Here is a 26,905-nt window from a genome sequence, read left to right as displayed (position 1 = left end):
AAAAGCAAGCTACGCTATCGTAAATTTTCCTTTTTTCCTTTTAAAAAGTATCCAAAAAATAAGCAAATTGTCAAATCCTCCTTTATTGGTGTCCAAACTTAGTTAAATGTTTAATTTATTATTCAGCAACTAACTTTTAAAATTTTATAAACCTATTTCTACACATTGATTACATATTAAAGACAGTGTTACTAATAATATAATATTTATAATGCCGATTTTGATCTACTGTATTGCTACTATTCTGATATTGGTTTAAATCTATAAACTTAAAAGATCCCAGAGGCGCTACAACTTTTTAATATTCTGGTCTCAGATTTCTGTATCTGTTTCGTGACCATTTTCTAATATACAAGTAGGTGATCACCCTTCTGTGCATGACATTTCCTCACGATGTTTTCTTTCATATGAGCGATTATTTACGCACATAGACAGACAGAGATGAAAATGTTGGTAAATTATCAATAAGTTAAGTTAAGCCAGATTTCTTTACGAATTAATTACGAAATAACACTGTATTGTATACGCATTTGACAATCTCTTATGATACGCAATTTTAGTATTTTACATCTATATTTGACTTCAGTTCCCCCTGAGATCACAGTGGAAAGATCGTGGGTTCATACGGGAGAAGGGTTCAGAGCTGAACTCTTGTGCACGGTGTTAGCTGACCCTCCGTCTGAGGTATGATATAAATAATAGAAGAATCATTGGTAGTATTTCCTGTCAAAACCAGTATCATGACTTTCAGTTCATTTTACTTATTTGTGCTACAATTCCAAATTTGACGATTATTCAAATGATCCTATTCCTTGGGATTGATTTGCTCCAGGTCAAACAATTTGTGTGACTCAAAACTTTGCGATCAAAAAGAATGGGTCCCGCTCTACGCCCTTGACTTGCGAAGTGGTAGTAAATATACATTTAGAATTAATTTAACATATATTCTTTTGACGTTTATAAGTGTACCTTACATTTGAGTTGGAATATACAGGTCTCAGATTGCATCCGTTTTCATAATTTTCATAGAGAAGTAGGTGATCAGCCTTCTGTCTGCCAGTAAATCACGATGTTTGCGTTCACGGCACACACATATAAAGAACAATTTATAAAGTTTTAATAAAGCAGATACTATATCATTGTCCTTGTCATGATAGAAAATTTATTCTTCATAGTAAATTCTGTTCATTACAGGTACTGTGGTACCAGAACTCGTTTCCACTATCTGCCAGTGAGAGGGTCACCATGTCGGTCCGCGGAAATAACCACACCCTACTCATTGCTAACGTTCAACCGGAGGACTTTGGGAACTACACGTAAGTCACATGACATACATATAAATAATTCTATTCGTTCGTCTCGCAAAAAAATGGCGAATGGCTGCTGCAATTTGACTAATTTCAATGTAAAATCGTTTCTAGCTTCCAGGTTTCTAGGTTTGATGGTTTGGTTTTGACGTGTGTTCCACTCCACTTGATTCGAAATTTGTTCAGATTATTTATAACTGATGGTTGGGACGTCTATCGGGTCCGCTTGTTTTCAATATATTCATATAATAAACGCTATGTTGAGTGAATTGAACACATGTCGTAATCATAATATTTCAAAACCAATAAATCAATATAACCCAAATAACACAGGGTAAAAAGAGTAAGCGTGGTTGATAGAAGTGACCCATTATCGCCTAAGGGACTTGTATAAGAATTAACTTTATCATGTGACCAAATTAATTAATTTAGAACACTTTTATAACTATATATATATATATATATATATATCATTCAAAATGTATTTATGTCCTAGAGTTCCAAATAACTCGTATAACCTACTTAACAATTACATGAATCGCGCGTGAGCGGCGCCTCGCTAGTAACAAAGAAATGTTAGAGTGTTCTTGGAAACCGTAGATCCAGTATCACTCTTTTATATCCACATTCTGATATAGCGTCTGAGGCGTAGTTGGTCATAATCCACCATACCCAGAAAAATAGGGTCGGGTACATAAGCGGATAACATCTAATTCCTTTGGTCTCAAATTCTCAAGCAAGAAGCAAGCTCTATTATATCCATCTTCGAGCCATAGAGAAGCATAGAGCTGTGAAGATGATGTTTTAAATGTTCATTGCTGTAACAGAGTTCGTCTTGTCATATTGTAACTATAATTCCAGCTGTGTAGCAGACAACAGTCTAGGTCGAGCTCGCCAACATGTAGAAGTGTCAGGTCGACCTGGTCCCGCCAGATTTACGTCTCCTCCCCTGGCGAGGGCACCTACGTCCTATACCCTGGCGTTTGCAGTGGACAGCTATCCTCCTTTGGATGAGCTGCGGCTCCTGTACCGTCAGCTAGCTGTAAGTAATTTCGAAAAGCTATTACTATTGTTGTGTTTATACATGGAAATGCATCTAAGTTATGACCAAACCAATTTGAAAATTCCTTCAAGATAAGAGCGTACTAATTCGATAACGCATTCACGAGCCCTCAGGCATTGAGTGTCCATGGGTGGCAAGACTCTTTACATCAGGTGAGCCTCCTGCCCGTTTCCCTTTGATCTATAGAATAAATAGTCAACCCTCAGTTGTTAGTTGCTCATAGAACAATTAATTGTTATAACAATCTATATAAATAAAAAATAATCGCAATTTATGTTGTAAGCGCCAAACTTGAAGACGGCTGAACCAATTCGAGATTTATTAAAATTTATTCCTTGAAAGGATTTTTTACAAGGAAATAAATATAGGAATGATTTTTTTAATGTTGCCATATTTATAACGTAGGATCTCGAAAAACTGAACAGTCTCTATTCTAGTGTATATAGCAAAATGTTACAAATTTTAGCAGGCAGGTTATGTAAAAAACCATATTGAGGCGAAACGAGGTTCGCGGGGGCTAGCGTTATATTAAAGATATATAGTAAAAAAAACTCATTATCATAATCATTGGTTTACGAATAGTGAATCATTGAGACATGAATTTATTCCAGATCAACGAGTCCTTCCAGCAGCCAGGTCGTTGGCATGATGTGGTTATCCCAGCTCCAGAACCAACGGGATCCCTGACACACCGCGTCTCTCATGAGCTGAAGGGGCTCGAGCCAGGTGCGGTGTACGAAGCTATCGTTCAGGCCAAGAATCGATATGGGTGGAATGAGGTGAGAATAAAACAATGTGTTTTTATATAAATGGTCAATATTGTCATTCACAAGTGACACAAGTTACAAAACCGTCAACTAGTAAATCTTTACAAAAGTGATTTAGGTAACTAAATATTCACTTCGATTAGGGTAAAAATACAAAATCGTAAGTAAAACTTACGATATCATCCATATAAGTTTTTTTTGGCAAAAAATACCAACAACTAAGAAAATTTACCTCTTTAACTTCAGGTGTGTAACGTGTAAAATAAGGAATTCTGGAAATGTTTTAATTTTTGAAAAATTCTTTAACACAGCCAAACAATACGAAGTGGTCGGCAATAAAGACGAGATTTTTTAACTTTTTTAAAAACGTTAAAACCTAATAACGAGTGTGATCCTTCTGGGAATTTTTCCACGGTGTTTTGAGTAATACGTTCCAACCCTTCTTCAATTACTCTTTTCAGCTTCCAAATGTTTTGTGGAGCATATAATAAAATTATTCAACTTCAAACACATTTTACCAAAGGCTTTTAGGGTAGTTTTGGTTTATGTTGATTTGTTTCTTATTTGGTTAAAATAAAACTTCCTAATAATTCGTTGAGAAGAGGTGAAGATGGAATGTGGAATGTGTCTAATTTTTAAAAACTGTAGATTTATATACAAAAATTATCCTACCTGGCCACTAGTGGTAACATGTGGTACCAAGATGCGAAGGGTGCGTAGACAATAAAATCGAGGCGCGGCAAAAAGTTGTCCTAACGGTAACGCAATTAACTGTTCTTTTCAGAACAAATTATTGTTTCATGACGACACGTACTAATCACCTACAGGATTCCCCCTCTAGCGAAGCGTACCGGCAGGCGTATAACGCGGCCTCGGCGAGTTGTTCTTGTAGGTATTGAGGTGTTCCCAGTGTCTTGTTGTTTCAGGTTGTTGTCATTTTGATGTTTCAGGCTATTTGATGGTTCATGTAGTTCGCTCGCACTTGATGTGTTTTGCTTGTTGCAGGTACTCGTTGTTGTATCAGTAGGCACATCTTGCTCGGTGATAGTGTAGGCAGGTTTGAGTCTGTCGATAGAGATATTCATTTCACGGTTAGGTAACTGCAGCGTGAATATCTTACTGTCTCGTTTCAGCACGCGATAGGGTCCGTCGTAAGGTGCTTGTAATGGCTTCTTTACGGCGTCTATGCGTACAAATACGTATTCACATGATTGTAGGTCGCGGTGAACGAATATGGGTTTTGTGTTGCTGTGTGGTTGACTCGGCATAGGTTGCAGGTTACGTATTGCGTCGCGCAGCTGATCGATGTAGCCAGAGTCCATGATGACGTCATTGCGGGTCGTTGATAAGAAATCACCGGGTAAGCGTATGTTGCAACCGTAGGTAAGCTGAGCGGCGCTTACACCGGTGTCACTTCGCATAGCGGCGCGTAATCCGAGTAGGACGGTTGGGAGCTCGTTGATCCAGCTTCTTGCGGTCTGTAGTCTTGCTTTTAATGTGGCTTTAAGGACACGGTGCCATCGTTCGATGATACCGTTACACTGTGCGTGGTATGAAGTTGTACGCGTTTTTTCGATTCCTAGTAAGCGAGAAAGAGATGCAAATACTCTGCTTTCAAATTGGCGTCCTTGGTCCGTTGTTATTGTTACAGGACAACCGAAACGGGAAATCCAACCTTCGTATACCGCTTTGGCGACGTCTTCAGCTGATATTTCGCATAATGGGTATGCTTCGGGCCATCTTGTTGCTCTGTCGATCATTGTCACGAGGTATCGATGACCGCTGGCCGCGGTAGGTAGCGGACCAACGATATCGATGTGAACGTGTTCGAATCGTTCGGTTGGTGAAAAAAATGATAATTGACTTGATGTGTGGCGTTGTATTTTGGCGCGCTGACACTGTAGGCATACTTTTGCCCACTTGCCGACGTCTGCGTTCATTGAGGGCCAAAAGTAACGTTGCGTAATTAATTTTCTCGTAGTCTTGATTCCAGGGTGGCTAACGTTATGTACTGCGTTGAATGCGGTACGTCGGTATTCTTCTGGTAGGTACGGACGTAACTGTGAGGTTGAAGTTTCGCAGTGTAATTTGATATTTGAGACGGGCAGGTTGACTTTCTTGAAACATAAGTTGCTCTGTAGACTGAGTGCTTTAATGGTATCGCTATCGCGCTCTTGAGCTTCAGCAAGTAGATTGTAGTCGATCGGCGATGGACAGGTGATTGCTTCGACACGTGACAATGCATCTGCGGCTGCATTTTGAGATCCACTGACGTGTCGTATATCAGTGGTAAATTCGCTGATATAAAGTAGCTGTCGGGTGCGTCTCGGTGATTCGCTGTTTGTATTTGTTTTTGTGTAAGCGAAAGTTAGCGGCTTGTGGTCGGTGAATATTATTATTTCTCGTCCCTCGAACATTTTGCGGAAATGTTTAACAGCCATGTAGATAGCGAGTAGCTCTCGATCGTAGGTACTGTAGCGAGTCTGTGCGTCGGTGAATTTCTTCGAGAAATAGCCGAGTGGTTGCCATGAGTTGTTGATAAATTGATTGAGTGCGGCACCAGCTGTTTTGTCGCTAGCGTCGCTGAATATAGCAAGTGTCGCCTGGTGAGACGGATGAGCAAGTAAAGCGGCGTTTTTTATGCTCTCTTTACATGCTTCATAAGCTTGCGTTGATTCAGTGGTCCAGTCGATCTTAGTTTTGTCACGCTTCTTGACGTTGTGCAGGTAGGTATTTAACGGCGCTTGTATGGTGGCGGCATCTTTGATATTTTCACGGTAAAAGTTTATCATACCGAGAAAACGTCGTAGTTTTTCTACGGTTTGTGGTTTTGGAAAGTCTGTAATAGCTTGTACCTTCTCTTGGGGTGGCTGTATTCCTTCCGCTGTGACTTGGTGACCGAGGAATTTCACAGTTGGCTGGCCGAAAACACATTTTGATGGGTTGATGGTGATGCCGTATTCTTCTAGTCGCTGTAATACGATGCGTAGATGTTTTCGGTGCTCTTCCTCGTCGATTGATGCTATGAGTAGATCATCAACGAAAGGGAATACGAAGTCGAGTTCGCGCAGTACTTAAGCGAATAAAGCGTTGGAAAGTCTGTCCGGCGTTCTTTAGACCAGGACACATGCGCGGAAACTCGAAAAGACCAAAAGGTGTGATGATGGCGGTTTTCTCCACATCTTGCTCGCTGACTGGCAGTTGTTGGTACGCGCGATTGAGGTCAAGTGTGGAGAAAATTTTCTTCCCTGCGAGTTGGTATGTGAAGTCACGTATACGTGGTATGGGATACCGATCGGGCTTGGTTATGGCGTTGAGCCTTCGGTAATCGCCACACACGCGTAGGTCTCCATTCTTCTTTGGCACGACGTGAAGAGGTGATGCCCAAGGGCTTTTGCTTGGTCTGCATAACCCTTGATCGATCATGTTTTGGAATTCTTTCCTGACCATTTCGTAACGATGCGGTGCAATGGGGCGTGGCTTGCAGTGAAGGGGCGGTCCATTTGTTTCAATGAAGTGTTCAACGGAATGTTTGGGACTAAGCTTCATTGAAGTGATTCTGGTTGTGCCTGGGAAATCTGCTAGTATGCTGTGGTAATTTTGCTCAATGTCTATACTACGAACTGTAGGTATGTCTGCAGTACTAAGCTGAGCGTTTGTTACCAGTTTTGTTTTCCCGTCGATCAGTCTTCTGTTTTTTACGTCGACAATGAGGTGGTGGTACTGCAAGAAATCTGCTCCCAGGATTGCCTTAGACACATCTGCTACGACGAATTTCCATGTGTATGGTCTTCGGAGGTTAAGATCAAGTTGGAGTGACTTCTCTCCGTATGTTGGAATGACCGTGTTGTTGGCGGCGTAGAGTTGAAACGGCAGTGGTTTTCGCGTGAGCCTTTTGCCTTTGGTAGCACGGATATATTGGCTCCTGTGTCGACCAAAAAGGTAAGTTTCGTTACCCTGTCGGTAACGAAAAGGCGGTGTGATGATTCGGTAACGCCGGTTCCCGCCGCGGCCAGCGTTACTTTTAGTTTTTCGACTGATTTATGGGCTTGAAACTGCATGGTGGTGTGCATTTCTTCGCGTCCATACCGTAGCGATGATGGTAATAGCAGTACGGCATTGGGGATTTTTTCCGGCTTCGATCTTCCATCTGCGACTCTCGTCGGTTTTCGTTGCGCTTTGTTGATGCGTTCCACGAGCGTGATTGTAAATGGTAGCGAGAACGACTGTTGCGGTAGTTGTCGCGCGGTTGTACTCGTAGCTCGGCAACTTCCAAAGACAACCTTCTTATTTCACCGATAAGGGTGTCGATGGTTGGTTGTTCTGGAATTGGTGGCGATGCTACAGGTGTGAAAGGCGTTGCGACGGCAGCGATGTGTTGCGACGGCGTGTGGACTTTCATCATCTTGTCCGCGAGCAAGGTCAGGTCGTCAAGCGTCGTTTTGATTTTAAACGCTTCGCTGATGGCTAGCACGGAACGAATGTGTGGCGGCAGATGCTCGAGCCACATCATTTTGATGGTGCTCTCGGGAAATTTGTCCTTGTTAAGCTGCTTCATTTGCCTCATCAGCTGGCTGGGTTTCTGGTCTCCAAGCTCAACTTGCAACAGTAGCTTCTTCGTTTGTGCGCTGTTAGATTCTTCGTATAGCGATATTAAACGGTCTTTAATGGTGTTGTAGTAATCTGCTTCCGGCGGCGAGCAAATGAGATCAGCGATGTTTTGGATATCTTGCTTTTCAAGCTGTGCGATGACCATCTGGGCGAGTTGGGCCTGGCTTCGTTTCAGATCGGCGGTTGCTGCTTCGAAACTGCAGAACCAGAGGAGCGGCTGGTCGCGCCAGAATGGTGGGACACGGAGCGACAGTGAGATACCGGAGACTTCTTGGCTCGACGGATGTGATGAAACCTGACGCTCTGCACCGGAATTTTCTGTGTTCGTCATCTTCAATTTTCTTGGTGTTCTTCTCGGGGTCACCACTTTAGGGTAGTTTTGGTTTATGTTGATTTGTTTCTTATTTGGTTAAAATAAAACTTCCTAATAATTCGTTGAGAAGAGGTGAAGATGGAATGTGGAATGTGTCTAATTTTTAAAAACTGTAGATTTATATACAAAAATTATCCTACCTGGCCACTAGTGGTAACATGTGGTACCAAGATGCGAAGGGTGCGTAGACAATAAAATCGAGGCGCGGCAAAAAGTTGTCCTAACGGTAACGCAATTAACTGTTCTTTTCAGAACAAATTATTGTTTCATGACGACACGTACTAATCACCTACAGGCTGATATTTTACTAGAAAAATCAATATTATTTCGATTTACTTACATATGTATATTTGTTACTTTTGTCTTAAATTAATAATCACTATTTAACAGGTAAGTGACATCTTCCAATTCCACACCCTGGGTGGGGCACACTCTGTACACGCGAATGAGCTCTCACCTATGTTCTCGTCGGCATCTCAAATACGACTGACGTTTTCGCTGCTAGTTTGCTCGCTTTACGCCTTCGGATGACTAGACAACATCAATTCTGACATTTCCGTTCGTTATTCCCGCAGAATAACTTTTATACCTGAATTGTAATTTTGATATTTTATATTAAATGTATATTTTGTTTTAAGTCTAGGTAATTTCGATTATATGGATATAGAGTTTGAGGAATTTCTTACATACTATATCCATGTAATATGTAGAAATAATTATCGTTAAACGATTACTACTATAACACCAAAGTATCTAAGGTAGAAGTTTCTACATCTGTCATGGTTTTGGTAAAACATTTTCATCTTATAACAAGTCTTTAGTCATTTAACATTAAGGTTCTAGCAACGGTGAAAGCTTCAATATACAAATACTTATAATTTCCAATTTCCTTTTACAAAAACATGACAGATACAATATCTAAGTGTTGTGATTAAGCCATTTAAAATTTAATTTAAATCCAACTTTCGTAATTTTTCCTTACATTTCAGACAGATTTACTTATTTGACCAATTTTGTATGTTTGTAAATCGGCCTATTAAGTTTTGTATATAGAATAATCTTTTTCTCAACATTATATAAAATAAATTCTAGCGGCCCTAGTTTTACTCCTTGGTAGACCATGGTTTTATTTATGTACTTTCATAAAATTTTGATATTCTCGACATAAGCGTTAGACTATAGATAATGTTTTTTTAATAATAAAATATTCAAGGTTGTCGGTGAATTTAAGAATTCGAACAAGGCGTTGTCTCATTCTTATGTGTCGCTCGACAACACATAGTATTACTTTTCAAACATCACATCCATATGAATGAATTTATATCTAGACATATTTAATATAAGCAATAAAAGTGTTAGTGATAGTGTCGCTAATTTAGACTTAGGCTAAAGGCAAGTTGTCTATATTTGCTTATGAAGTTCCGTGATTGGCTAGTATTTCTACATTATTTAGTTATTAATTGACCTACTACAATGTTTTGTATTTAGATTTCAAAGTCACGACTTAGCGCTAGGAATGACTTTTGTCAAAATATTGGATAAATAAAGTATTGGATTGTGACCTATCCGAGTCATAATCATAGATAGTCACGTGACAAGTGTGAACCACGTCCAGATACAGCGTATATCGTGACAACGTGTATCCCGTGCAGATCTTTATCTGGAGAGATTAAATAAAAACAGTCAATGCTTCAATAAAATATGATTCATTTAAAATACACATTGCAACTGTAAATTAATCTATCAATAGTTGTCATTTTGTTCTAAAGTTGTTTGTGAATTTATTTAAAGTTTTGACCAACTCTCACGTGTATAATCAGCATTAGCAAATATGATACACTTGCCAATAACATATTTTGCAAGCTCTTGTAAATATTTTCAAATACATTCATAAAATGTTTTTTTGTTCTATACAAGCTATGCGTTTTTATTTTATTTTTTTACCGACCATTCTCCACAAGCCGGGTAGCAAAATTTTAATAACGAAGAGAATTGTTTGTATAATTAAAGTACATTTTTAATACGGCGTAACTCACGTCAAGTAAGCAAAACCCTTCTTGTCATACAACAAATGATAAAACTGAAAATACTCAAACGTCAATCTACTTTTGACGGCTATTTAATGACATAGCTGTTCCTTTCATCTACTACGTATCAAAGAAAGACGGCAATAGTTTTAAGCGGCAAATACTATTGTTTTAATTGTTAATTTTATCGTAGTGTTTCAAAATTCAAATTTTCCATTAACGTTGATAACACCTTACACCTTATGTGTGCAATATTTATTTTAAGTCCTAAAGCAATATTTAAACACATCATTAGTTTATAATCTATTAAAATAAGAGTCGGTTGTGAAACTATTTTTTTCTTATAAATTAATACATATTTAGCTTGAAATTTTACTTTTAGTAATAAAATATCGGCTTTTGCGTATTCAACGAACATTTCCAACTTACTTGCGGAGAACTATGATACTAATATTTAAACCTATCATCTAATTCAAGTCTAAAAAAATATAATACATTTTTATAAGATGCCGCCCGCTGTAAGCTATAGTGTGTTCTGTCAATACATAGATAATTATTTTGTCCGTCGTGTATGTCAAAAGTCGAACTTATCAATTATTATCTAAGTTATAAATACATTATTTACGATTAAAATATTGTTTCCCATACTCTTATTAACCATCCGATTTGTAATCGATACAATTAAATTACACCCGAATAAAATTAAGAATGTAAATTTTAAACTTGTCATTCCTTAATATTATTCACACCCGTCTCTTAAATCACCACTGCCACTTCGCTTCATAAGGTTTAGTGTATCTTAATAATAAGCAATTTAATTTAATTTAAAAAAGTCATATTGTGTAAAAATTCAAAGCAATAGGAAATATTATGCTATCCTTAGTTGTTAATGTATGTGTTTTAAGTTTGCGAACACGAGCAAAAATGAATACTATCTTGTATAGCATTAAAAATTTAACTTAAATTGCCTATTGTATTAGAAATTTAAGAAAATATATGTTGTTTAATATTAAGCTACACTAACACACTATATAAAACTATCGGCCGTAATTAAACAGTAGAATGTAATCTAGAATTATATAAGATTGTAAAAAATATTATAGATTGGCAGTTTTTGAATTTTTTTCAGTAAACCGACCTGTAGTAATAAATCGTGTAACTTTATTACTTACGTCTTTTATTATTTGACTTGAAGTATCTTAACCCTAAATGTCTGTTCCATACCCCAAAAAGTATGGAGGAGCAACCTATCTGGCAATATTACAATGCTATGAAAAAACCTAATTTATACCTTTTCCATAATTCCTAAAAAATAATAGATTTTCACCTTAACGCAAAATTCAATACTAGGGTAGAATAAAACTATGCAAATAATTGTTTTATTATTATATTATACAAAAATCATTTTTTATGCATTAGATTTATTGCATAGACACCCACATACAGTTATGTTCAATATTGACGAAACATGGAAAGTGAATCATGTAAGGCAGGCCAAGGGCCATTAAGGCCATTTATTTTTAAACCGAAAAGACAACTGTCACATTTGACTAAATATGAAGTTGTCAATAGACAACTTCATATTTCTGTTTGTCTATGGATACAACCATTATGGACTAATCAGACTATAGCACGAACAATACCAATAATCGAATAGCTATAGTAATAGGACAGTACCAATATATTGTCGAACAAAAATATTGTTCCATGGTCGTATTTGGAATTAAAACGAAGCAGCAATAGAAATACATACATGTAACTAGACAAATTGTATGAAGCCGAAAAGTTTTGACCATTTGACGTATACGAATGCTTAATATCGAAAAGCGTTTAGTACTTAAATGCAAAACAGCTTTTCGTTTAAACAAACTTAATACATTGTGCAGGAATCAATAATTCACTTATAAATTTATATACAGTACTTATGTTAACTTAAATCTAAAATTTATTTTAAAGACACCAACAGCCGTACCCAAAGTCATTAATAAACTTATTAACTAACAAACTCATGCTTCCTTAAGTCAGAAGTTAATGACGGCATTAAATGCGGAAGCTATGTTGCAAGAATTATAATTAAATAAAATTTGACGGACGAGTCTGAGTACGGTTGTAAGGGAAAGATTCAGAGACATCTAAAGTTGATTTCTAAAGCGTACTTAGCTAAAGCTCACGTCATACTTAGATCTTGTGCATTTGATTTTTTCAGTAATTTAACATTGAGCTTGTTCACTATTATTATTTAATTTCTCTCTTTCATGAAATTTTCCAATAATATATCTCTTCGATGATCCTAGTTACAAATTAGCAGTGAAATATCTGTTAAGATTTTTATTTAATGAACATTAAATTATAACAGAACGAATATTTCATAGATAATTTATTTTATATTAAACATCGTCGTTATTTTGTGTAGTAATTATGTTGAAGTATTTTTGCCTTTTCTTCAAATCGCAATAGTTCGGCTATTTACCAACAGATGGCGCGTTAACAGTGTTTTTATGTGTTTTTCCAGAACAAATAATGAATGAAAGTTAGCTTAGAACGCCTCGAGAAGATATTCCATTGTACTTTCGAATACACTTTTATAACGCGTTTATTACAATTTATTTGATGTTAGTGCTCACGTGTATGACTGCCTAAATTAAATTGTGATTATAGACTATTTTAATTCTATACAAACTTAAATTTTAGGGTTTACCTATTGAACCTTATTTTTTAAAGATAAGAGTTCTACCTCGGCATTATGCTTTTTTTAACGTAAATATTTATCACTCCTATGAGTTATAAGCTTCTGTGACCTCATAAACTTCTTCATACATAACTTCAGGGTATTCGACTTCTTCTTCATAGAAGATCATCTCTTCCTCTTGCTCTTCTTTTACTCCGTGGAAGAGCTCCTCGCCAGCGTATACCGGGATTTCGGACTGTAAGGAAAACTCATAATTAGCGGCATATCTCGTTTTTTTTTTAATTTCTCATATAAATATACCTATGTTACGTAGAACTTAAATTTCAGTATCGGCGTTGTAAAAAAAGTTACCGACACATTTTTTTCTTGTCACTACCATCGTTGAATCGAAGAGATTCGAAGCCATTATAATAACAATAATGTATAATAACGATAACAATGATAGTAATAATTCTATTACAATTAATGAAATTCTGTAATAGTCTCAGTAGTGATAAGGTAAAATGAAATAATTGTATTATTTGTATGCATGTATATGATAATAAAGCCGTTTGTTAAACTTTAATTAACCAGTTTCGGTAAAGTTCATTCATCATTCTGCATATAGTGGAACTTTGTTAAAAAATAAGGTCATGGAGAAGTTTCACTTCTTACGTGTGCGTTACGTGCACACACAAATTCTTTGTAAATTGGTCTATACTCTTTAAGTATTTTCGTTACAAAGTATTCTAACTATAAACTTCAAGTATTTAAAGTGGCAGTTATATAGAATAAAAATTACAAAATTCACAATATAACAAGTTCAGCGGTTATAACTCATCAACACATGTAAATTATTAAAACAGCTATAAATGGTTTTACAAAAAAAAACCTACAAATGCGTGTACCTATTCCTAAAGGCCAGCAACTCTAGCCACCCATGCAACAATTAGTTCATATATAATGTGAGCCCGTTTTTACCCTCTATAAAAAATATTAAATTTTACCTCTTCATAGATTTCCTGAGCATCAGCTTCCTCTGCGTACACAATATCATCTTCATAGACTAACTCGGTCTTAATTGCTTCCGGCAAGTTCTGTGGACTTTCAATTTGGACTGCTGTCTTTTGTATGCGAACATCAGCTTGCATTGCCATACCTGTCAAATTTCAAATTACTGTATATAACTCAGTTAAGCCTCTTTAACCTAAAATTTTCCACCAATTTGACCATTTCGTTTTTTTTTTTATAGAAAGTCACTTAGCCTTATTCTAAAAACTAGTGAACTAGAGAGAACAATTTTACTCTAGAAGCAACTGTGGGGGAGTAATAATGGTAATCAAACAATAAAGTGCAAACTAGAGAGGCCAAACAATAAAGTGCAAACCAGAGAGGCCAAACAATAAAGTGCAAACCAGAGAGGCCAAACAATAAAGTGCAAACCAGAGAGGCCAAACAATGAAGAAAAAACTGATCAAAATTTGCCTATATTGCAAGGGGGAACCCCCTTAAATAATTAAGGAAAATATACTAACAAACTATTTTTAAGAGAAGTACATTTTTATTACTATCTATTTTATATGCAAATAACATAACCATGGTAACTGGCTATTGGTCTTAGTATTCACCCAACTAAAAGATAACACAATTTTTTTTTATAGTAAGGTCAAAGCGACAGGACAAATTTAGTTCCTATATAAAAATCAATAATGTTCAGTTATTTGACACTTATTTTAGGGGATATATGTGAGAAATACTATTTTTTTTATTCTTTATAAATATTGTATGTTACTGACATTAACTCAAAACTTGATAGAAGACAGAGAAGACATTTTTTATTGAAAACTTGCAATTTGTCACAGAATGTAATAAATAAAAATATAAGAATACTTACGTCTTCGCTCTCTCTCAGCATCTTTCAGCTTTCGGCTCTTGCTCTTGTATGGGGCGGGCATTTTTAGATGTACAGTATTGACATGAAGTTTCATGGAATTTGATTGGGTAAAGGTCTTGCCACATGTGGGACAACCATAGGGTTTCACACCTGTATGGACCTGAAATAAGTTAAACAATGAGATATTTTCTGAAATAGCACAATGTTATATAAAGCTAGAAGTTATTAATTTTAGTAATGCTTTTTTGATAAATGGAATATCAAACAAAGAATATTTCAATATTTTTACTACTGGTTCTTTTATATCATATAATTAATAACTTTATTTTATATATAAAAATCTATATAATTTGATATTACAGGCCTTTTGCTAATTCAAATGAAATCTTCCTATTAATTGCCACACATTGCCAATTTCCCTTAGTATGAGCTAATCATACAAAAAAGTCATTAATGGTTCTTTGAACAATAATTTCAAATACACATCAATCATAAGAATTAATCTATTTTTAATAATATGTGTAAGTTCAATAAAATTTACAATAATTTATAATAATAGTACATCCTGATGAATTCTACCTAAGAAAGCTCTTCATCTATAATTCTTATAAATGTATCATTTATTAATAAAAATTGGTTATATTTTGCAATTTACACAATGTAACTTGCATTTAATTATAATAATATTTTTAATTATTATATAGTTGCCAAAGTTTTACCATTCCTCTGAATAAATAAACAATAGTCATTATATAGATTTATGTAGTCATAAAAAAATTTAATAAACTATTCCATGAAAACACTTATTAACCATAAACGTTAATCAAATTTTTTAATAGACTTCAAAAGATAATACTCTATTTTATATGCATAAAAGTAAGAAAATTCAAAAACCCTTGGGCATACAGACATATTTCTGTTACATTGTGCACTTTATAGTCTAAGAGTTATTAAACCTACTATGCCTGACACAAACTATCAAGTTTTAGTTGCAAGACATGCCACCAATGTCTTCCATCACTTCAATTGTTAAATAGTAAAAATATTAGTAGAAAGAAATAAATCGTAGTTTTTGTAAAACTTTTAGTTCATAAACAAATTAAATTTATAAAGTCACAAAATTCAGTTTAAATGCAATAATTAGACAGATACAGTTTGAATATTTTTTAAAAATAATATTAGAGTGCTCACCCGATCATGTCTAAGCAGTGCTGCTTTGTTGCTAAAAGCTTTGGGACAATGTGGACACTGGTATGGACGCTCACCTGTATGCGTGCGAACATGGATCTACAACATTTCATATCATATATAAATACAATATTTATTACCACAATCAAAAAAATACAAAGACAAATTTAATAAAAATATAATTTATTTTAATGATGGTAGACCTCATCTAAAAAAGCTTGGACTTGATAAAAGTTCATAGATATTTTTATTTTTTAGGAAACTGTAAATTCAACTAAATCGTTTTTTATGACTAAACATGTGATGTTTAATTAAAAAAACAAAAACAATTAATACCTGTAGGAAAAGGGGCATAGTGAAAGCTTTAGGGCATAAAGAACACTTGTATGGGCGCTCTCCTGTGTGCACACGCTGGTGATAGCGGAGAGCTGCATTTGTCTGTAAACATACAAATATCTTTTATGAATTGACTAGTCATCATACATACTTTATTAAATGTTTAATATTTACTTTATGAATGGTAAAATTTGATCAAAGGTAAGTTAAATATATGCTGAAACTTTGAAACCCTGAAAGAAAGATATATCCTGGTATTATACATCATAGTCATATTATATTTAGTATACTCACAGCATATTGTTTGCCGCAGTTCTCACAGACATGTCTTTTAACACCATTAGACTTTTTCTTTCCCAAAGAGTCTGGAGAGCGGAATACGCGGGGCTGAGGAGCCGTATGGATCCGTTGGTGAGACAAACAGGCTCTTTCTGATGAGAAAACTTTCTCACACTGTAGAAAATTAAAAGAATGTATGGACATACAGCATTCAATTGGATTTTTGTCGCGTTACAAAAATCATGAATCCAATGAACATAAGACACTATATCTTATAAGACAATAAAAAAATTTGCTATGACAATAAGGACGTGACGCTAGCGCCACTTTAGACTCCTATGAACCTGACTGGTCCATAGTATTTATAAATGCCCTATGTTCTTGAGGCAAATTGAATTATTTTAGGAATTTCTCCCGCCATTTTATACGTTTTGTATATTTAATAGCTTTAGGTTGAGGTTATCCCGCCTTTTTTGACATAGATATCCCAAAAGGCAATATAGCGAAATTTTAAAGCGTAGATTACGTAGGTAATATAGAGTATGTGGATATTAAAATAGCGACAAATAAAGAAAGTATTATGCTGCAACTATTGTAACAAATAGATTCTGTTGTGATCTTGTACCGATGTTATCACTTACCGTGGCACATTTGAATTCATAAGTTTCAATTTTCAGCCGATTATGATCGGTTTCCAAATGTAACTTTAATTCATCTTCTGTAGGAAAAGTATCTCCGCACTCACAGATAATATAATGGATGCTAACAAATGAACAATAAAATGTGTTGTTTGGTTTTGAACTCATAGTGGAAGCCACAGATTACCCGGTTACCTACGCTTTATTTTAATACTTTTCTATACTACGCCGCCATCACAGATTAATGAGCTAGTGACAAATGGCCGCCATGACAGTTATCTGTGGGTGCGTCACCACGTCGTAGCGTGGCGTCGCTTGATATTGCCACTTCCGGTATTGAGTAATTAAATCGATTATTGTACCCAAAATGTACCAATGTAACATCATATAAACAAAATTATGGGTATATGACAAGAAAGAAAATTATCTGATTATGACTGGTAGAATTTATTTTTTATTATAATAATCATTTATATTGATATATTCAAATATCTAGGTTTATTTTTTATGAACTTTTTTGAAACTTGATAACAAATTACACATAAGACTTAATGAGACGTCTATATCGATTTTTTGTACTAAAAAATCGATTAACATACATGCCACAAACAAAAAGGTTTATTAAAGAGTAAAGACGGAAATTAGTATTGTTGCCATAAATAAATAATTTTGCACAAATACTGTCATAAATCTTAACGAATACATGTTTATTATGATTTAGCAAAGAGATTTGCTTGTAAAGTATGTTTAAATTTTTATAACACAGTTAACGTATAAAACCAAAATCCGTAGTTAAATATATTATTTTTTAAATGTGCATAGCGCGTGTATAAATAACCTATTTTAATAAATAATATTTGACAATCGATTTTGTCACATTTATATCGATATACCAAGTGTTGATAACAAAGAAATATTTATTGGACAACTGTCATGCCAAGAGCTATATTGACATGAAATAATGATACAAGAGTTATATTGATCAAATTCGTGGCGCTTCAAGTGTTTTGGTCCTGAGGAAAATTTACACTTCCCAGCGGGCTGTATTAGTAATAAACATTAGTCATTACCACATTTCACTAGATTAGGAGTGATTATATCATGTTGAAGCGTATTTAGATTAAATTTACACGGTTTTTATACAAACGGCTTTATGTAATTTTAACGCAACGGCAACACAGATGGGTACATTAAAGGTACGCTGCTTATGTTAGGGATGGTTGTCTACAATAAGCTATAAATCAGACGGAAGTTGCAGCTTGCCTATTAAGTTGTTTACGCTTTATGGGGAATTATTAGTACAGACACCGACAAACTTATTGAGCATTAAACAAGGGAGTGGGGGACAGTTTGCGCATAGTACAGAGCGCGGGACATAAACGTCAATTGATTTACCAATCCCGCGAACGTCACTGTTCCGCCGCTGTGCACCGCCACCCGTCGTCCCCCTCCCTGTGGTACCTAAAAATCGCTTATGCGAGATGTTTGCCGGTATCTGTAGTCCTAATGTTCTGCAGAAACTCATTTTTTTTTGTACTAAACGGCTATAGCGTATATTAGGTCCTTACCTATGAAATTGACGTTTTGTATGGGAGGAACAAAAAGTGGAATATTTTTAAATATAATATATTTAATTAATCAAAGTATGAATCATTGTTTTCTATGCACTTTTGCCATCTCGTAGGTAGTTCATTGATCTCTTTACTAAAAAAAACAGTCGGACGGGAATCAATAAAATCTGTGAAGGCGATTTGGACTGCCCAATCAGAGTTAAATTTTTTCCCTTGCAAGAAGTTGTCCAAATTTCGAAAAAAATGGCAATCTCTTGGAGCAAGGTCCGGGGAGTACGGAGGATATCTTAGATATTCCAATTGAAGCTCTTCTAATTTGGTAGCCGTCTGTTGTGCAGTGTGTGGTTGTCGTGAAGTTGCAGGGGCGTGGAGCGATTGACCAGCCTAGGTTGTTTAGCCGCTAGCTTTTCCATCATGGTTTGCAATTGCTGACAATAGACATCAGCCGTAATAGTCTGGCCAGATTTGAGAAAACTGCAATGAACAATACCGGCACTAGTCCACCAAACGCTTACAAGTAACTTTTTTGGGGTTAATTTTCGCTTGGGGCAGGATTTGGCTGGCTGGCCAGGATCCAACCATTGCGCTGAGCGCTTATCGTACCGATTATCGTAAAGAATTCATTTTTCATCACAGGTAATGATTCGGTTTAAAATACCTTCATTATTGTGCCGGTTCAGTAATGTAACGCAGCAGTCGACGCGCGTTTGACCTTTCAAGCTTTTTAATCTTCCCAATTTGCTGCAAGTGAATTAAAACAGCAACAAATCACTAACACCGCAGCCTGCAGCTAACTCGAACGTGGATTGAGATGGATCCACTTCCACGATAGCCTTTAATAATTCATTATCAACTTGGGTTTCAGGCCGTCCGCGGGGCTTGTTCTGCAGGTCGAAATTTCCAGCACGAAAACATTGGAACTAAAAACGAACTATGTTTTCTTTTGCAACATGACTGAACATGAACATACATGAGTAAATAGCTGTACAAATTGAAAATTGAAATTCCTAACCAAAGAGGAGGTATTTGAGGTCAAAGTGGCCAGCACGATAAAACGCCAATTTCATATGTAAGGACCTAATATAAGCGGGAACGAATCTTATTCGAGGTCCCTAGAGAATGAAATAATGCAGAAATTAAATAGAATTTTAATTCACAAATATGACATTGAATGTTCTATATGAATATTTATGGTATATAAAATTAAGTAGTAATTTAACTTTAAAAAATTAAGTAGTAATCAGTGGCGGATAAAACAAATTTTCGATGTGACGTTTTTGCCCTTGCCTTTAGAATTGTCAAGTCCTATAATATTTTTCAATCCAACAATTTTGGTAAAAATGGATATAACATCATTTTTGGGTTTTATAACAAAATCCATCCAGATCTCAGCCGCCTCTAACCGGTAGTAGGACTGACATGGGTACTATTTCCCCTATAGGTTGATAGGGGAAATAGGGTAGAGAGAAATATATTTTCAGAAATTACGTTCTTTTCACTCCAACAAAATGTGAGCTGAGGGCGCAAGGGTCGATTGCAGGTTGGGGGCGAACGAGTTGTTTTTCTCTAGAAAATTAAAGATTGTTACACTGAATGACTAAAATCACCAAATTTATTACAGACTTCTATCTGTAAATCATTAGACGGTAATACATAAATCATTTTGATTTCTGAGGGAAAAAATTCGGTTTACCAATTTTCCGCCCGAAAAATCTGCCACCCTAGGCCTACTCAGCCTGCTAGTAAATGGTAGAAATCTTTTACATTTCTTATGAATCGTTTAAATATTTCTTAAAATACACAACCATCGCAATGTTTGACCAACTACAGTTTTGTCTGGCATATCTTTCTCACTCACGTTCGGTTAGTAATATTACCTCGATTTATTAGAATTATTATTTTCCTAATTACAATACAATGATTGATTAAATTATGGTTTACCGTGGATGAAATCGAGGCCCATGTTGGAGCTATATATATGTAGGTAATTTAATGTATGTTCTATTTGACAGAGGAATGGGATCTTTACTATCTAAATATTACAAAAATCAAAGTGGAAATTTGTAATATTTCGAGTTTACTTTTGATCCAAAACCATTGTAATATTAAAGGACGGACCCTTCTTTATTGAATTTCCAAGGGTAAAAAATGACAACATTTTATAATTTAACAACAATAATCATTTATTTTAAAATATTGTAATATCGTTTATTTTTGAAAATCAGGTAAAATTGAGACCTTTTGCACACCCCTTTTTACTAATGATCACAACTCAGCAAGTATATTGGTGGCGGTGACAATAGATAAACCGGCGTATCTGTAAAAATAATACTTTAAAATACAACTTTTCTAAGATTATTTTAAATTTATAATATGCGGTGAAATATAAAATTAATACATACCCCCATGATTGTTATTCGCTTTGAGATTATCCATTGAACTGCTATGTTGTTCACTTGAGTGACTAAAAAAAGAATATAACTTTTCTAAAGTTCGCTCCAGCAGTATGGTCTAGGTCTAGGCTATCCTAGTTGAGTTGATCCTGAGTTTACATCATATACGTATATTATGTAAAAAAAAAATAGAAGTCATAATAAATTTCCAGTGCCACATACTTTTCTTGGCCGGCGGCTGACATTGGCACTACCGTCGCCATTTTAGTGCGTACAATAAATAAATTTCCGATGTTAATTTACAACGAAAATCTATTAAAAATCCAACTAAAATGTATTTATTTTCATTCCTTCCACTATTCATTACAATGGCTAAGTTTTCATTATCAAACGGTTCTGATAGCTATGTATCTTAAAATATATTAATAGTACAGGTAACAAAACCTATCACATCAGTTGTTCCTAAGTTTGTGTCACAGTGTCGTTTAAGTCTAGAACTGTATTTTTTTATTAAGCCATTTCAATAAATTATTAAATTAGCCTGCATGACTTTAAATTATTTACATTAAAACGGTTATTTTTTATTGACTGGTAATACTAATATCCATGAAGGCGACGCATCGCTCTTACCAGCCAAGAAAAGTATGTGACACTGTATCTATAATTTCAATAAGTGGACTAACCTTTTTTCGTTTCCATTTATATTATTCATAGATTTTGATAGTTGACAACTCTGTATAGCAAAATTCTGCAAATCAGCCATGGAACATGCTTGTCTCAAACGCGTAACTAATTTATGTTGTAAAAAATTACATTTTGAATCGCATCCGTCTTCAATTTTAATTATCGGTACGTTTTCGACTTCATTATGGCAACCCTGTGTTTCCCGCCATTTATGTGTTACACGTGTACCAACATTATGATTTTGACACCTACAACTACTAGTACTTTCAACCAAAGGGGTTTTTGAGTTTCCATCATTTATAGCTCTTCTTAAATTCGAATCGGACGAATATTTTGCATTATATTTTCTGTTCATCATTGATAATTGATATTGTCCTTTCCGAAGAGGTGATGGGGATGCTTGGGGTGATCGATTTGGGGAATTATATGCAGATAATGTTTTATTTTTGTTTATCGGTTCTTTTATTTCATATTCTACGGCTATCGCTTCAAATACCTGAAATTTAAAAAAATGTTTTGATAACTCGTTAGTTATTTGTTTACAGTAACGACGTTTCGTTCGCTTAAAAAAAAATATTACTTGTTCCGCGACTAAATTTTTAGCGTATGGCGATTCTTTTGCTGGTAATGGTTCCCTACAAAGCGCACACTTTTCTAGACGGCTCCAGCAACCTGAAATAATATAAAGGCAATAGGATGAAAAGCCTTTTGCCCTAAACACGTATTGTGTTTGTGAAAATCATCATGTCATCATGAATGACTCAAATAGTAAATGGAACAACGGCAAAAATATGTCTGTTGCGGACTGATGTGTTTATTTAGCGGGACTTTATACATAAAGCTACAATTGGATTAGTTTGCTAACAAACCTTCACAATATAAGTGCGACCGAGCGCAGTTTAGCGCGCTAGAAGCAGTTGCTGCGCAGACGCAACACGATAACGCTTTAACAACGCCAGAGAGTGCTCTACGAGACTTTTCGCCTCTGGAACCTCCACCGACGCTCCATAATAACTGGAATAAAGGGATTTTTATTAACTTGAACGCTTTTTTCTTTGAGTCGGACATAACACATATTTATAATTCTTGATCTACATGGAATTAAAGCCTTTCGACCCAGTAAACAGGAATTAGAATCAAATTTAGTTTGTATGTTAAGTTATAATCGACTTTTACTCAATTTGTTGAGTTCATTTTTGTTAAAAGTTTGACATTTTCGACAGCGTTTAATTGATTTTAATTTGAAATTAAATAAAAATATTTGTTACTTTTTTAGTTTTAAAAGTCATAGCATATTGAGATCACATGTCTGTGTTTCTTTACGCATATCTGCAGTCTGTTGTATGTACAATTATACTATATATATCCGCTCACTCCGTTTTTAGCCGCCCCTTGATGGTTGAGAATCTTACAATAAAGTTAAACAATGAACATGCCTTAACCTTAGTTCTCATTTTATTAATATAAACTTAAGTATCACTCACCTCTGGATCATCTTTCGGGTTGACTCCGCAATTCCAAACAAGTAAGGAAACTCCGTGGCTGTCGCCATTGCCTCTTATTATTCCCGCCACTTGACCGACCTAAACACATGATTAAAGTTTAATAAGAATTTGGGGTTTATAATTACTTCTGCCATTATGTACCATTCTTCATATATATTCTAATTCTCTCTTAAACGGCTGGACCAGATAGCGCTGGAGTCGGTACTTTCATACTTTGTTTAGAATCATAATGGCTTGAAATATAATGCAGGTCAGTCGGGTCCGCTAGTACTAAACTCCTTGTGGTGGTGCGAGCATTATTTTATTCACATATTTTGTTAAGAAAACTCGCTTGAGTACTGGCGTCGCCACTTCTTTAATAAAACTAAAAGTGTATATATATAGGTACACTTTTAGTATACTATATAATTTTTACTTACTGGCAAGCCCAATAAATCTTTTCCATCAGCTTGAAGTAGGCAATCACCTGCTTTGAGGCCAGCACCATCTGCTCTTGATCCTAACGTCACGTCATGGACCTGTAAACAATAAAAAATAATCTAAAACTCGTCATAATTTAGATTTCCACTTATTCTGAAAATTTGTCGAGAAAGTGGAATATGGGAAAAACTTAGGCGTCAATGTTGTTTTCGTTAAAAAAATAAAAAGTACAGTATAGATTGAAATTCATCAACAAGACGAATTAATTTCGGCCTAAATATACATTTAAAAAAATGTATCAAACTTTATTTTACAAACTAAGAGGGGAGGACATAGGTCTAAATAAGTTCTCTATCATTCCCGTATGAAGTGACAAAAAAAGTTCCGCGTTCTTCTGTTTCGGTAGGTTACCCGTTTTTTGTGCTTGAGATTTTTAGGTCGTGTTGGTCTCCCATAGAAAGAACAAATGGCGTATCATTGGGTCCGAACGTTTGAAAACGAACGCTTAACCATTAACCTAATAAATTCCTGACATATAATGCAACAGAGAGTAATTAATTGACTTACCCATGGATACGGATCCCAAAGAGTTCTCGTCAGACGAAAACCCAGACCCTCGCCCTCATCTTCCGGTAGGTTTAACTGTAAATATGGAAATTACTTTAACTGTTAAACAAGTTTATTAATCAATTGGCTAATTGACGAAATATAAATAGAAGTTTCATTAGGACCATAAACAACGGAACAGAGAAATTAGATCCGAAGTCTATGCTTGAACTATGACGCGTCTTTTGAGCTTAAACTTTTAATGTAAATATAGAGTAGGTATTCTATTATCCCTTATTTTTTAATTATTTATTGCGTACTGGTAAAGTTATTGTGATAATGAATGCTATTTCCATTTCATGATAAGTAATTATGTAAAAAACTTACAACAATAAGGCGTATTCCAGCAATATCCTGGTGCTCACAACAGTTTCTTTCCATCCTTCTAAAAATTTTTTATAGATACTAAATATTATGGTCTTCCTTAGTTATGTATAATTTGCTTTTTTGAAAACGCATTAAAATTACATTAATAAAGTTTTATTTACAATAACATAATATTGAATGGATTTACTATTGCAATTTTTTTTAAACTATAAATTTAAGTAAATATTCAATTGTATGTTATTTACTAAATCTGCTGACTTTGGTGAAGATGCCGTATTTACTAAATGTAACTTATACTACTTTTACCTGATTCGAATTAAGAAAACCTTAGCACATTATCACAAAAAACAAGGTATTTATTTAATGACTTCGATCACACTAAGCTTTCGATACTATAACAACATATTGGCAACATAAAGGCATGTGTAAGACAATATCGATAAATGATTCGTCAATTACAATTTCAATCTAGAAATGTATTTTAAATATTTCTTAACGTTTAATATAAGGTAATGAAAATTATAAATGATTTTTGTTGTAAAATACAAAATATATAATTAAATGTAAGGTCCAGTAAGTGCATTACTCACGTTTAATAACAGTTTACTATACAAACTTGTTTTTCATTAAAGCAAATCACATTTTTTAAATTCAGCCTTCTAGAGTACTGTAACCAAAGTAATGAGGTTTTCTCCATGCAAATTGCTAACATTCACGTAACATCATAGTGAACAACAAACATGATACTCTCTTACGTCCACGTTTTATACTAAGGCTGTGTTAAACTACAGAGTTCAAGTTACATCAACGGACGTGGAACGACTAAGTCTAAATTAGGTGCAAGTTTTAAGAGGTAGAAAGGAGAAATGCTGCAGTAATAAGACAGAACAGAGTTCGCGTTACGGAAACTGTAGTAGAGGATGACCCCATAAACGATGGAACGACATAATTACAAACATAATGGGAATTTTATGGCGCGTAATGAAAGTGAATGGGGAGAGGTAAGATAAGCCTTTGCCACTTCACACCATTAGAATATTACTTTTTTTATATAACTGGGGCAAACGAGCACGAGGCTCATAGACAACCACATTTCCAGAGCGCTCACAAGTGCGTTGCCGGCTTTAACATTGTAAAAACTTTTATATCCGTATAAAAGGCTTACCTTATTATTTATTCCAACTATCGATACACACACATCACTAGAAAACAAGTTAGCCTTAATTCAATGTCGCGACCTCTCGCTTTCAATATTACGACATCGGCAATTCGGATGATATTTAACTATCTCCTTGTCCTTGTAAATAAACACATTCCAATATAGTTTTGAGCAGTTTCCCCATAATATTTAGAAACAAGGCAGGGAAATCTAGTTTGTTCTTGTTGCGATGATTGAGTTAACTCCGCAAATGGACTTTTAAACTGTGATTCCAAGATATGTAGGCGATTGGCCTTCTGTGACAAAATAATGATTTTACCGGCATTCGCAGCCAAGGTTTCCTATAAACAAAGCACGGAGGCGGAAGATGGTGCATATTCGTAGACTAAAATTTGGTAAGGTGTTTTCAACATCGTCTTATTTTCGGGTGTATCCCACACATTAACATCAGAATAGACATGAATTTATTATTATTTACTTATTAATATTTTATTGCTCATACAAGAGATAAACAATATCATGAAATCCGTTCTTTTAAAGAAAATAAATCTAATACAAAACAAAAACAAAGTCATAATAATGGGATGAGATGGATGATGGGATGTTGTTTATGCCTTAGAAGATGGGGCGGGCTTTGGTATGGGATGCTACGTGTGTGGACACGTACGACCCGTCTCATCTCCCTCGATCAAGCAAAAAAGCCGCAGTGCAGGCGGAAAATAATAAACGCCTCAAATATAAGAGTCTTTCCTCCAATTTCGATTTTGTTCCTTTTGGAGTAGACTTTTGGCCGTGTGGTTCAAGTGCAAAGGTTAAGGATCTAAGTTGGCGCATGATAGATGGTATCGGTGAACGCAGAGCTGGTACTTTTCTCCCTCAACGAATAAGTATGACAATACAGCGAAAAAATGCTGCCAGCGTTAAAGGTACACTGCCACAGGAGCCAAGCTTTTTAAATTTGTTTTAATTTTCTTTTTATTAGTTTTTAATTATTTCTATGTAGATTAAGAAAATTGTTAATATTGAAAATACTGTATATTTGTGTGTTGAAGATAAATAAGCCATAATAATTAATCTGAACTGAATTTT

At 35.1% G+C, this 26,905-nt stretch overlaps 3 protein-coding genes across 8 annotated transcripts in view; 1 reads left to right on the top strand and 2 right to left on the bottom strand.

Moving 5' to 3' along the window:
- LOC123715033 (limbic system-associated membrane protein-like) overlaps positions 1-10,211 on the top strand; it is a 107,764-nt gene extending 97,553 nt beyond the window's left edge. For all 3 annotated transcript variants that reach the window (XM_045669818.1, XM_045669819.1, XM_045669817.1), the window contains exons 7-11: positions 587-684; positions 1,195-1,316; positions 2,169-2,349; positions 2,982-3,149; positions 8,512-10,211. In XM_045669818.1, the coding sequence (XP_045525774.1) occupies positions 587-684; positions 1,195-1,316; positions 2,169-2,349; positions 2,982-3,149; positions 8,512-8,652 (710 nt within the window). In that variant the 3' untranslated portion in view covers positions 8,653-10,211. The remainder of the gene's footprint in view (positions 1-586; positions 685-1,194; positions 1,317-2,168; positions 2,350-2,981; positions 3,150-8,511) is intronic.
- Positions 10,212-11,525: 1,314 nt separating this feature from the next.
- On the bottom strand, positions 11,526-17,383 carry LOC123715030 (zinc finger protein 583-like). The gene is made up of 7 exons (XM_045669815.1): positions 17,155-17,383; positions 16,529-16,687; positions 16,235-16,336; positions 15,902-15,997; positions 14,711-14,870; positions 13,824-13,975; positions 11,526-13,072 (listed from the first exon to the last, which is right to left on the bottom strand). The coding sequence occupies exons 1-7, from the start codon at positions 17,317-17,319 to the stop codon at positions 12,923-12,925; spliced, it is 984 nt and encodes a 327-aa protein (XP_045525771.1). The 5' UTR covers positions 17,320-17,383; the 3' UTR covers positions 11,526-12,922.
- Positions 17,384-20,884: 3,501 nt separating this feature from the next.
- LOC123715029 lies at positions 20,885-25,031 on the bottom strand. 4 transcript variants are annotated; one of them, XM_045669813.1, is made up of 10 exons: positions 24,964-25,031; positions 24,658-24,715; positions 24,292-24,366; positions 23,724-23,822; positions 23,284-23,382; positions 22,669-22,813; positions 22,380-22,471; positions 21,799-22,295; positions 21,125-21,186; positions 20,885-21,053 (listed from the first exon to the last, which is right to left on the bottom strand). In XM_045669813.1, exons 2-10 carry the CDS (start codon positions 24,709-24,711, stop codon positions 20,995-20,997), a joined length of 1,182 nt encoding a protein of 393 aa, XP_045525769.1. In that variant the 5' UTR covers positions 24,712-24,715; positions 24,964-25,031; the 3' UTR covers positions 20,885-20,994. The 4 variants fall into 4 exon arrangements, 3 of the variants coding, with proteins under 3 accessions (XP_045525769.1, XP_045525768.1, XP_045525770.1); XM_045669812.1 differs by having other exon boundaries at positions 20,885-21,039; XR_006754388.1 differs by having other exon boundaries at positions 21,004-21,039; positions 21,125-21,264.
- Between the last annotated feature and the right edge of the window lie 1,874 nt (positions 25,032-26,905).

Source organism: Pieris brassicae, chromosome 10 (assembly GCF_905147105.1).
Source record: "Pieris brassicae chromosome 10, ilPieBrab1.1, whole genome shotgun sequence".
Classification (NCBI taxonomy): Eukaryota; Metazoa; Arthropoda; class Insecta; order Lepidoptera; family Pieridae; genus Pieris; species Pieris brassicae.
Note: the sequence above shows the minus strand (reverse complement) of the source record. Positions and strands in the feature narration are given on the sequence as shown.

What these genes read in the sequence shown, in the direction of transcription:
- LOC123715030 (XM_045669815.1), bottom strand. Translation starts at nt 17,319, where the DNA reads ATGAGTTCAAAACCAAACAACACATTTTATTGTTCATTTGTTAGCATC. An exon ending in ATGAATTCAAATGTGCCACG is followed by an intron (nt 16,688 to 17,154) that starts GTAAGTGATAAC and finishes AATTTTCTACAG; the next exon opens with TGTGAGAAAGTTTTCTCATC. An exon ending in TGCTGAGAGAGAGCGAAGAC is followed by an intron (nt 13,976 to 14,710) that starts GTAAGTATTCTT and finishes GAAATTTGACAG; the next exon opens with GTATGGCAATGCAAGCTGAT.
- LOC123715029 (XM_045669813.1), bottom strand. Translation starts at nt 24,711, where the DNA reads ATGGAAAGAAACTGTTGTGAGCACCAGGATATTGCTGGAATACGCCTT. An exon ending in GTCGCACTTATATTGTGAAG is followed by an intron (nt 22,472 to 22,668) that starts GTTTGTTAGCAA and finishes ATATTATTTCAG; the next exon opens with GTTGCTGGAGCCGTCTAGAA. An exon ending in ATAAATGGAAACGAAAAAAG is followed by an intron (nt 21,187 to 21,798) that starts GTTAGTCCACTT and finishes TTCTTTTTTTAG; the next exon opens with TCACTCAAGTGAACAACATA.